At 39.6% G+C, this 12,950-nt stretch overlaps 1 protein-coding gene across 7 annotated transcripts in view; it reads right to left on the minus strand.

Moving 5' to 3' along the window:
- Window positions 1-12,890, minus strand: part of LOC133646661 (zinc finger protein DPF3-like) — a 109,303-nt gene extending 96,413 nt beyond the window's left edge. For 2 of the 7 annotated variants that reach the window (XM_062042268.1, XM_062042269.1), the window contains exons 1-2: window positions 12,190-12,285; window positions 11,840-12,066 (exon numbers count right to left, since the gene is read on the minus strand). In XM_062042268.1, the coding sequence (XP_061898252.1) occupies window positions 11,840-11,901 (62 nt within the window). In that variant the 5' untranslated portion in view covers window positions 11,902-12,066; window positions 12,190-12,285. Of the gene's footprint in view, window positions 1-6,819; window positions 6,857-11,839; window positions 12,067-12,189; window positions 12,290-12,771 lie in introns of those variants that run through there. The other 5 variants (XM_062042261.1, XM_062042262.1, XM_062042267.1 and 2 more) reach the window with 5 other exon arrangements.
- Window positions 12,891-12,950: the final 60 nt, after the last annotated feature.

The following is a 12,950-nucleotide window of genomic DNA, read 5'->3' on the forward strand; positions in this document are numbered from 1 at the left end:
ATTAATTAATCATCCTTGTTGTTGGTATGCACATGCCTAAAATGTCTAAAGTTGATAGATTTCATTTGTTAGGCACATTTAATTTAAATGTTAAAGTGTTGCAGTACCAACCAATATTTAAAACAAAAGCTTAGCAATTAAAATAAATAAAATACTGAGAATTAAATACTATCAGTGATGCATAACAAGCACAAAACATGCAAAATAGTGGGTTTAATAGTGTTAGTAAACAGTGTTTAATATATATATTTTTTTTTGTTTGTGTTTTTTTAACAACTAGGTCATAAGATTTAAGTGTGTGTATAAGTACTTTTTGAGCACATTCAACAATACCGCTATAATAATTTTGGCCAAAATAACCGTGATGTGAAATTTTCATATCGTTACATCCCTGAGTGTACGTGTGGCAACACAGCAGTAACAAGCCTGAACGCCAAATAAATTTCTTGAGCCGACAAACAATTGAACAATGTCATTCAACAATTAGTAATTGTGAAGAATATAGACAATTTGGAAAACATACAGTTTGTTCTACAAGTCGCCACCTCATCACAGGGCCAACACAGATAGACAACAGTGTACCCCGCCTTCCGCCCAAATGCAGCTGAGATAGGCTCCAGCACCCCCCCGCGACCCCGAAAGGGACAAGCGGTAGAAAATGGATGGATGGATGGATGTTTTATAGGGGTGTAACGGTACGTGTATTCGTATTGAACCGTTTCGGTACGGGGTTTCCGGTTCGGTTCGGAGGTGTACCGAACGAGTTTCCACACGGACATATTAAGTAGCGTAACACACGTTGTGAAAACAATGCACACCGAGGCACAACACACTGTGTTGTACCTCGGTGTGCATTGTAGCTGCTAGCATGCCGCTAACGGGCTACGATAGACTGACCATACGTCCTCTTTTCACCGGACATGTCCTCTTTTGCGGAGCTGTCAGGGCGGAGTTTCTTAAATGCCTCAAATGTCCGGCATTTTGAGTTAGGGTTGCATGTATTTTCAATGTACGTTCAGGGTTAAGAAGGGGTTAAAAACAAAACAAATTGTGCGCGCAGCAGCATTCGTGAGGGAGGGGCAGAGACAGAGAGAGCAACAGAGTTGTGATAAACGCGCATGCGCCGTCAGGCTCTGCTTTTTATCCATAGATTTATCAGATTTAATTTTTTATTATCTATAACAGGGATGTCAAAAGTGTGCTCCGGAGGGCATTTGCGGCCCACAGCTAATGTTTTAAAGGCCCACGGCACATTCTAAAAATACTATTAAAATAAACAAAAACATAACAAAAGTGAAATAAAAAAGCTTAAAGGTTAAATGTAATTTACAAAAACTTACAATGTTGTCTAATAAAACAAAGCTGTTTTTTTTTCTTTCAAACTGTCATTGCTCAAAACATAATATTGAATCAAAATCAATGTTATTATGAATTATTGACCTATCCAAGGTTCCGATTACTTCACATCAAATATTCCACTAAGAAAAATATTTGTGGTGGAAGATTTTGCAAATTTGGTAAATAAATAACCCAAAAATGTATATTTTGTTGTTTTCTTACTGTACCGAAAATGAACCGAACCGTGACCTCTAAACCGAGGTACGTACCGAACCAAAATGTGTGTGTACCGTTACACCCCTAATGTTCTATCAAACCACTACATAAGCGTGCGGGTGAAGTTCTTGTTATATTTTTTGGTCTGAAAAATATAAATGTGAGCAAATTACAAACAACCCCATTAAATAATAACTTACTATTGGGGATGTAACGGTAAACGGTATAATGATAAATTGGGATAAAATTACAGACGGTTAGTAATACCGTTTAAATGTTTAATTACCGAAAAAACTTCATTAATTAATGCATTTTAGGCAACACTCTTTACTTCCTGAAAGCTGAAGCGTCACAGCGCCTGCGCTCTTGCTTGTTAGGCTTGAGAAAACATGGTGGCGGCGACGACACGGACTTTGCTTTCAAAATGTTCAGTTCGAGTTAGCTCAAGCTCTCAATGGATCTGTCCTGATACAGCATGTACATGTACACACATTAGTACATGTAAATGTATGTACATTACTTAAAAAATACCTCTCTCTAGGAAAATTTAAAAATAGAGATAAAGGCATCATGTAATAAAAAAAGTTGACACGCTGATACTATTAATGAACAAAAACACACATATTTGTCTTTAAATTAGGGTTGTATGGTATACCGGTATTAGTATAGTACCGCGATACTAATGAATCATTTTCGGTAGTATACCGCCTCTGAAAAGTCCCCCACCCCCGTTGTCGTCATGTCGTGTCATTGCTGGTTTACTAGCAGAGGATCATGTTCGGTAGCGCACAATCACAGAGTAATTACACACAGACAGTGTGTAGACCAGGGGTGGGCAATTAATTTTTACCGGGGGCCGCATGAGCAAGCCGAGCACTGCTGGAGGGCCACACCGACAATATTTCAATTAAATTTTTCTTAAATTATTTTTGATATACCGTAAGATAGATAATAATAATAATAATATTTTCATTTAACCTAACTTATCTTTATACAAAAGCAGATGGCTTTTGATGGTTTTATTTTTAACACTTTCTTACACAACACTTCCTGATGTGTAATACAATGCAAAAATTTCAATTTCTGTCACTTTATCCTGCATCCTCTTTGTTGTGAACGTAGCACGCCTGTAAGGTGATTGGCGAAGAAGGAGGAAGCGTTGCTGTTGCGGAAATGAGGAGTGAGGATAGATGTGCGTGTGGAAAGAATGAGATAAGTTGAGCTGTGTTAGTATAGGTTGCTCAATAAAAGTTTAAAAAGAGCGTCAGACTTGGTGTGCACTTCTTCTGGACGCTACAATTGATGTCAGAAGTGGGATGAAATGCCTCCCAGTTCGCCTTGCCATCAAACCTGGGAGTCTTCATTGAGGGCGGAATTCCCCCATGGCAAAGCAGCGTGCGCTGCACCCATACTTGCCAACCCTCCCGTTTTTAGCGGGAGAATCCCGGTATTCAGCGCCTCTCCCGACAACCTCCCTTTACTTGGCAGTCCATGTCTTTTTTTAAACACGCCATTCGTCATCAACTTTTCTCTTTTTAGCGTCTTGGGGATAACCGGGCATCACTTGTCGCTGTGCGCCTTCACCCACAGGACATACGCCCATAAATAACACTTTTCAAAATAAAAGCAGCACAGTTGTATTGCACGCACGACAAAGATGTTTTTTTAAATTTATTTTGTAATTTGTGATTGCCGCTGCGCGCACGAGCATACGTCCACACTGAAGTAATACAAAAAACGCTTTTCAAAACAAAAGCAGCACCGTTGTATTGCACACTCGAAATAGATACTTTTTTAAATTTATTTTGTAATTCATGATTGGCCTCACGCGGGCCGGACAGGGACGTACAAAGGGCCGGATGCGGCCCGCGGGCCGCAGAATGCCCAGGTCTGGTGTAGACAGAAAAGGGAGAACGGACGCATTTTGGCTTAAAAACTAACGATAAAGGTGAAGTTATAACACTAAAACACCCTCAGGAAGAGGTGCTTTAAGACATGGCTAGCTAGCGGCTAAAATACAGCAGTGTTTTAGCGACTTCTAAATCAATAATCATTGTCTCCATGGCGACAAATTAAGTACGTTTCTTACAAGTATCGTCCCTGCAGGACGAGGAATAGCTAAATTAATAAATGTAGCTTCACTACACACCGTAGCTCACCGGCGTCAAAATGTAAACAAACACCATTGGTGGATCTACACCTAACATCCACTGTAATGATACCAAGTACAGGAGCAATACTACTATGATTACGTCGATATTTTTTGGCATCACAACATCTTCTTTTGTTTTTTTTTAAAATTTATATTATGTTTATAAACTCAGGAAATATGTCCCTGGACACATGAGGACTTTGAATATGACCAATGTATGATCCTGTAACGACTTGGTATCGGACTGATACATAAATTTGTGTTATCATCCAAAACTAATGTAAAGTATCAAACAACAGAAGAATAAGTGATTATTACATTTTAACAGAAGTGTAGCTAGAACATGTTAAGAGAAAGTAAGCAGATATTAACAGTAAATAAATGAGTAGATTAATAATTCATTTTCTACCACTTGTCCTTAATAATTTTGACAAAATAATAGAATGGAAAATGACAATATGTTGCTGCATACGTCCGCAGACTAAATTGGGAGCCAGTGTTTGTTTACTTACTACTAAAAGACAAGTTGTCTAGTATGATCCCTATTTTATTTAAGGACAAACTTGCAATAAGAAACATATGTTTAATGTACCCTAAGATTTTTTGTTAAAATAAAGCCAATAATGCATTTTTTTGTGGTCCCCTTTATTTAGAAAAGTACCGTAAAGTACCGAAAAGTATCGAAATAATTTTAGTACTGGTACCGGTACCAAAATATTGGTACCGGGACAACACTACTTTAAATATGTAGATAACATTTATTGAGATAATTTTTATTAGATATTACAGATTACATGATGGCGTCACCTTCACACCCCAACACTGTTTTACCAAACATAATGAATAATCATGATTAATAATTGTGATTTCAATATTTATAAATATAATCTTAATTATTACTTTGCCCATAATTGTGCAGTCCTATCTATATATAAGACTAGACCTCATATATGAACACAATTTGTATCTATACGGACAAAAAGTGCAGTTATGTCTTATGCCCAAGGTGCCATCTTGCAAAATGTTTACAATTATTCCACCCATCCATCAATTTTCTACCGCTTGTTATTTATTTATAGTATTATTTTGTTTCTGCCATATTACTTTGTTTATAATGCTTGTGTTGCTTTCATATGCACATTTAGCGTTCTACTTGGAGGTACATATTAGGGTTGTAACGGTAAGCGTATTTGTAATGAACCGTTTCGGTACAGGGGTTTTGGTTCGGGGGTTTCGGTTTGGTTCGGAAGTGTACCGAACGAGTTTCCACACAAACATATAAGTAGCAGCCTAAGCTAAAGTCTTAACAAGCTGCGCCGCTTTCTGCCTCTGTTTCTGTCAGTACTCTACACAGCCCCCAGCATTGTCCCACCCACACAACCATCTGATTGGTTACACGCAGAGCGGTAACAGCCAATCAGCAGTGCATATTCAGAGCGGTAACAGCCAATCAGCAGTGCGTATTCAGAGCGCATGTCGTCAGTGCTCCAGCGTTGTAATGAACAGGTAGGTGTTTAGCAGGTGAGCATAAGGCAGCGGACTCTCCTCAAATTATAATAAACACCCCCCAGTCAACTACTAGTAACATCACTATGAGCCCGTTGACCTTCTAGAAACCTAAACGGCAGCTCAGCTCGCTCGCAGTCCTGGCTTGAGGTGAAGGCTAATTAGCTTTTAGCGTAACGTTAGCTCATTTTGCGGTGTGTGTGTGTGTGTGCCCTGTCTGTCTGTTATTTCACTTTACCTTTTTCTGTGTTGATTGAGCTGTGTTGAAGCTGCAAAAAAGGACACTATGTTAAAAGAGTTTCTGTCTCTGATAGTTGATATAATAATGTAACTGCATCATTAAGCCTACATGAACTCCATGGTATTCAGGGATGAATAGTCCCTCCTATTGCTATTGTACTATTTTTTCAGCTATAGTTACATTAATCATTAGTAATGCAGCAGCCTAGTTTTGAATGGCAGGGTCCCTGCTATGACATGTTGATAAAAATATAACATTTACATAATACAAATCAACTACAGGCTTCCCAAATGCTGTAATAAATTAAGCATGATGAGTTGACTTGAAACTGTTTAATGTTGCACTTTTTATATGTAGGAGAAAAGTTTTGTCATTTTATTTAATCTGAGCGACAACTTGAGGCAGTTTAATGTTGATTAACATGGGCAGATGTATTATAGTGTTCCCAATGTTAAAAGGATAAAGCCATTGTTTACAAATTTGGTAAATAAATAACCAAAAAATGTATATTTTGTTGTTTTCTTACTGTACCGAAAATGAACCGAACCGTGACCTCTAAACCGAGGTACGTACCGTTACACCCCTAGTACATATATACATTTTTAATGTGTTGTGTTTTTTTTAAGTTGTTTTTTTAAACTTGCTTAAAAGATTTCAGTAGAAGTAGTTTTTGAAAATTTTTAGCACATTTATAATTACCGCGATTAACATGATAACTGTAATAAGAAGTTTTCATACCATGACATCTCTACTTACTATATTTAATAAAAGTTTCTTAGCATTAGTTTTATTTTCTTAAGATATGACATGTTTCCATATGTTGCAATAGCTTTCCTGTGTTATGATTTTTTTTTTTTTAGAAAATAAAAAATTTAAATGTAAAACTTTGGGGTTCTAATAATGCAACACCGGATGTTACTTCTCCAACAACAACATCGTTTTTAGGGCATAAGATGTTTTTTTTTGTAAAAATATGCCTTTATATCCGCAGAATGCATGTTTTTCTTTCACTGTGGACCTAATATGCTTCGTAAAATAAGATACATACCGTATTTTCCGGACCATAGGGCGCACCGGATTATAAGGCGATCTGCCAATGAGCGGGTCTATTCAGGTCTTTTTTCATACAAAAGGCGCACAAAAGGGGTCATTAATGCGCCTTAATGACCCCTTTAAGGCGCATTAAAAGGGGTCATATGATTTTTTCTAAATTTAAAACATTTCCTTGTGGTCTACATAAAATGTAATGGTGGTTCCTTGGTCATAATGTTGCATAGATTATGTTTTACAGACCATCTTCAAGTCGCTTTCTGACAGTCGCTTCATGATGCGCCGTTTTGTGGGCGGTCTTATTTACGTGGCTCACCTTCGACAGCGTCTTCTACCCGTCATCTTTGTTGTACCGGTGTGCGTGCAAGGACAGGTGTTGACTAACTGTTTTAATGACATTCAGACTTTACTTAAATCAACAACGAAGCAGCATCTTCTCATCCATGGCTCACTCGTGCAACAACATGCGTACCGTGAAAAACCGTCCGACCAGAACTCTCTAATAACTAAAGTTCCGTAGGTGAATTATGTAAACCCACTACACTGGTAGATTTTAGCGCTTCCATAGCGAGATATAAGTTAGAACTTTACGCTACTTTATATTACAAGTGGCAAAAGCGGTGGATGAATGACCCATAACAAGAAGATAGAGAAAAAGAAGACGCTTATCAACTACGGCATCGTCACGGACTACAGTGGCAGACTTACGCAAATTTCCAGGACTTATGTAGAGCTCAAAAACACATCAGCAGGTGTCAGAAGCTAAGAAAAGTTGGTTTTGCATAAAATTGTGAAACAAAACGCCAGATAATATGTCTGCTAATGGGTGCCATTTTGCGGTCCTTATACACACACCATAGTAATACTTGTATCTGACTACGGTAGCCGTAATGGGTCGACGATCCATCAAGCGGTGCAGCTTCAAAGTCATACTAGAACATTTTGACAGATTTTTGAGTGCCGTGTGTAATGTTCTTTATTTTCAATGGAACATTTAAAGTTCTGGTTTTGTTTACTGGCATCATATTGCAGTCTATACGTATCTCCTATGTGTAACTACCATCTATTTGTCACACTTATCATTACTAATAAAATTGCTTCGAGGTTGTTAAGCACAACCAGAATTATTTCGTACATTAGGCACACTGGGTTTTAAAGGCCTACTGAAATGATTTTTTTTTATTTAAACGGGGATAGCAGATCTATTCTATGTGTCATACTTGATCATTTTGCGATATTGCCATATTTTTGCTGAAAGGATTTAGTATAAAACGACGACGATAAAGATCGCAACTTTTGGTATCCGATAAAAAAAAGGCTTGCCCCTACCGGAAGTAGCGTGACGTAGTCAATTGAACATATCCACAAAGTTCCCTATTGTTTACAATGATGGCCGCCAGAAGTAAGAGAGATTCGGACCGAGAAAGCGACAATTTCCCCATTAATTTGAGCGAGGATGAAAGATTTGTGGATGAGGAAAATGCAAGTGAAGGACTAGTGGGGAGTGGAAGCGATTCAGATAGGGAAGATGCTGTGAGAGCCGGGGGTGACCTGATATTCAGCTGGGAATGACTACAACAGTAAATAAACACAAGACATATATATACTCTATTAGCCACAACACAACCAGGCTTATATTTAATATGCCACAAATTAATCCCACATAAAAACACCTAGGTGTTTGTTATGCTAGCTCCTAGCTCCTAGCTACTAGCTCGAGCTAGTTATAGCTCGAGCGGGTTATATGGACGGGATCCCGTATATATAACCCGCCAATACAATTCAAACACCTGCACAACACACACACTCACTCAGCCCATAGAACCGTTCCCCTAACCAAAGGTTCATAAAGCTTATATATTTAACCAAAGTTACGTACATGACATGCACGTACGGGCAAGCAATCAAATGTTTGGAAGCGTGCAGGTGGGACCTGATATTCAGCTGGGAATGACTACAACAGTAAATAAACACAAGACATATATATACTCTATTAGCCACAACACAACCAGGCTTATATTTAATATGCCACAAATTAATCCCGCATAACAAACACCTAGGTGTTTGTTATGCTAGCTCCTAGCTCCTAGCTCGAGCTAGTTATAGCAAGCGATCAAATGTTTGGAAGCACAGCTACATACTCACGGTATCGCGTCTGTGTATCCAAATCAAAGTCCTCCTGGTTAGAGTCTCTGTTGTCCGAGTTCTTCGATCTTGACTGCATCTTTCGGGAATGTAAACAAACACCGGCTGTGTTGTGTTGCTGACTTCCCTCGCAAAATATCAGCTTCGCACCAACAACTTTCTTCTTTGCTTGCTCAGCTTCTTTCTCCATAATGCAATGAACAAACTGCAACAGATTCACCAACACAGATGTCCAGAAAACTGTGGAATAATGAGATGAAAACAGAGCTATTTCGTATTGGCTTCAATGGGGAAGCCATACCTCTGTTAAACTGGCTACGTCACGCGCATACGTCATCATACCGAGACGTTTTCAAGCGGAAGTGTGGCGGGACATTTAAAATTGCACAGCCCTTTGAGACACTTGTGATTTAGGGCTATATAAATAAACATTGATTGATTGATTGACTTTATAAGTTAACCCGGCCGTATTGGCATGTGTTGCAATGTTAAGATTTCATCATTGATGTATAAACTATCAGACTGCGTGGTCGGTAGTAGTGGGTTTCAGTAGGCCTTTAAGGTCATACTTGCCAACCCTCCAGGTTTTACCGGGAGACTCCCGGAATTCAGCACCTATCCCGATAACCTCCCGGAAGAAATTTTCTCCCGATAAACTCCCGGAATTCAGCCGGAGCTGGAGGCCACGCCCCCTCCAGCTCAATGCGGACCTGAGTGGGGACAGCGGCGATAGTCTGTTTTCACGTCCGCTTTCCCACAATATAAACAGCATGCCTGCCCAATCACGTTATAACTGTAGAATGATCGAGGGAGAGTTCTTGGTTTCTTATGTGGGTTTATTGTTAGGCAGTTTCATTAACGTCCTCCCAGCGCGGTAACAACACACAACAACAGCAGTCAAGTTTTCGTCTACCGTAAAGCAGTTCGTCTGCTGTAAACAGCAATGTTGTGACACTCTTAAACAGGACAATACTGCCATCTACTGGATAGCATCCGGAACACTGAAATTCAAGTATTTCTTTTATTTATATGTATAATAAAATAAATAAATAAATAAATAAATACATATATATATATATATATATAGCTAGAATTCACTGAAAGTCAAGTATTTCATACATATATATGTATATATATATATATATATATATATATATATATATATATATATATATATATATATATATATATGAAATATATATGAAATACTTGAGTTGGTGAATTCTAGCTGTAAATATACTCCTCCCCTCTTAACCACGCCCCGCCCCCGCCCCACCCCCCACCTCCCGGAATCGGAGGTCTCAAGGTTGGCAAGTATGTTTAATTAAAGGCCTACTGAAACCCACTACTAGCGACCACGCAGTCTGATAGTTTATATATCAATGATGAAATCTTAACATTATAACACATGCCAATACGGCCGGGTTAACTTATAAAGTGACATTTTAAATTTGCCGCTAAACTTCCGGTTCGAAACGCCTCTGCGGATGACGTATGCGCGTGACGTAGACCGGCGAACACGGGTATGCCTTCCACATTGAAGCCAATACGAAAAAGCTCTGTTTTCATTTCATAATTCCACAGTATTCTGGACATCTGTGTTCGTGAATCTGTTTCAATCATGTTCATTGCATTATGGAGAAGGAAGCTGAGCAAGCAAAGAAGAAAGTTGTCGGTGCGAAACGGACGTATTTTTCGAACGTAGTCAGCCACAAGAGTACACAGCCGGCGCTTCTTTGTTTACATTCCCGAAAGATGCAGTCAAGATGGAAGAACTCGGATAACAGAGACTCTAACCAGGAGGACTTTTGACTTCGATACACAGACGCCTGTAGAGAACTGGGACAACACAGACTCTTACCAGGATTACTTTGATTTGGATGACAAAGACGCAGACGTGCTACTGTGAGTATGCAGCTTTGGCTTCTAAACATTTGATCGCTTGACCGTATGTGCGCAACTTTTTTTTGCGTATGTACGTAACTTTTTTAAAATATATAAGCTTTATGAACCTTGGGTTAGGTGAACGGTCTTTTGGGCTGAGTGATTGTGTGTGTTGATCAGGTGTTTGAATTGTATTGGCGTGTTCTATGGAGCTAGGAGCTAGCAGAGGAGCTAGGAGCTAGCGTAACAAACACGCAGGTGTTTTTATGCAGGATTAATTTGTGGCATATTAAATATAAGCCTGGTTGTGTTGTGGCTAATAGAGTATATATATGTCTTGTGTTTATTTACTGTTGTAGTCATTCCCAGCTGAATATCAGGTCACCCCCGGCTCTCACAGCATCTTCCCTATCTGAATAGCTTCAACTCCCCACTAGTCCTTCACTTGCACTTTACTCATCCACAAATCTTTCATCCTCGCTCAAATTAATGGGGAAATTGTCGCTTTCTCGGTCCGAATCTCTCTCACTTCATGCGGCCATCATTGTAAACAATAGGGAACTTTGCGTATATGTTCAACTGACTACGTCACGCTACTTCCGGTAGGGGCAAGCTTTTTTTTTTATCAGATACCAAAAGTTGCAATCTTTATCGTCGTTGTTCTATACTAAATCCTTTCAGCAAAAATATGGCAATATCGCGAAATGATCAAGTATGACACATAGAATAGATCTGCTATCCCCGTTTAAATAAAAAAAATTCATTTCAGTAGGCCTTTAAGGTGCACTTTTGATTTTTGGGAAAATGAAAGGATATTAAGTATGCCTTATAGTCCGAAAAATGCGGTTATCGATTTTGTGCTTTGAAACCAGCATAATTTGTTGTGAAGAAACAGTTCATTTAAAGTATTACAGTATTGCTTTATCGGCAGCCAACAAAACAGAGCTGATTGTACAGCTAGCAACGACTGCTCAGGCCACTAAACAGATTGATGGGAGATTTTCCACTAGACAGGAATACAGGTGGGGGTTGTCACGCAAAAAATACAACACAGAACAAAACTACATGCTGCAGGCATGCATTATAAGACGAATTATAAGAGTTGGCATGTGTCAACTGGCAAACAAGACACACATCCAATATGTTGTGTGATGAGCATGCATTCAACTCCAATCAATTCAGCTAACCTAACATGAGTGGAAAAGCACTGGGCAATTCTGCAGCAGTAACAATAGCATCGGACAAGGTGTGGTGAGGTCCACTGTGCTCCAGGCTATGGAAGATGGGAAGGAGCAAAAAAGGGATACCTCCTTGGAAGAAGCAGATGGTTCTCCTGCTTGTGCCCAACACTTCCTCTCTGTTGGAGCATCTCTCCTGACAGATGGGCCCTGGATCCTGGACCAAGCTAATCTCTAGCACTCCTCCACTTAAAGGCGCAGTGGACTGCCTACTTTGTAGCAGGACAATGATGATGGACTGTTTTGCTGTGCAAAGCATCGCCTAGTTTTACAAGTCAACAGCCAAAGGAAACTGCCTTGGGGTTGCATGTGAGACAATACAACGGACAAAGAAGAAATTGAGAAAATTAGGTGGAGCGTTGCTTTTTGAGGGGATAACAATGCATATTGCATACATATCATGAGTTTATTTTGCTCACGTCGGTTCAGTGCCATTGCTGTCACTTTAGTGCATTTGGCCTGCAAGCATGCAAACACAAAATGCCTCCTCCTCTTCCTCCTCCTCCTCCCTCGCCTCGCCGGCTCCTGACCACGTCTGCGCTCGGAGGAGCCAAAGTTGACATGTCGACAAATTGAAAACTAGAAAGCACTTTCGGAATGTCTCTGAATATTCCACTGCGTTGCCTGACAAACCTCCGACATAAAATCACCTCTTAATAATTCCAAGGCACAACTGTCGACAGTTTTTTTTCTACAAATAAAATGTATAGCCAAGCGAGGCGGACATTCTCCGGCGCTTGGGGGCAAAGCCAAGCCGGAGAGAAGCTATGCTAGTGTCAGTCAGGCGAAGGTGTTTAAGCGCTAAACGTTAAAACCTTGTGTAAATAACACAACTAAGCAGACTACTTTGCCATGCAAGAAGTACACCAACATTAAATTAGACAGCAATAACGACCGAACGCACTCAACCAGGTTTCGAATGTGAGACAGACTCGTGGTACCGTGCAAGTTGGCAAATAAGTAATTAATAACAAATAGCCAAAAACGTCTGAATTACTTACGCTTTTAGTGGATTCTGAATGACAGCCGCCATTTTGCCACAATGTAATGCAATATCGGCGTCTTGCAGTTCTGAGGGAAACCTATGGAAACTGACCAATCAGAGCGCAGGATGAATTTGTTGACCAATAGACGCGCGTATATGCAGATGGGGCGTGGCATTATGGGCTAAACTGTCAAA

This window comes from Entelurus aequoreus, linkage group LG03, assembly GCF_033978785.1.
Source record: "Entelurus aequoreus isolate RoL-2023_Sb linkage group LG03, RoL_Eaeq_v1.1, whole genome shotgun sequence".
NCBI classification, from domain to species: domain Eukaryota; kingdom Metazoa; phylum Chordata; class Actinopteri; order Syngnathiformes; family Syngnathidae; genus Entelurus; species Entelurus aequoreus.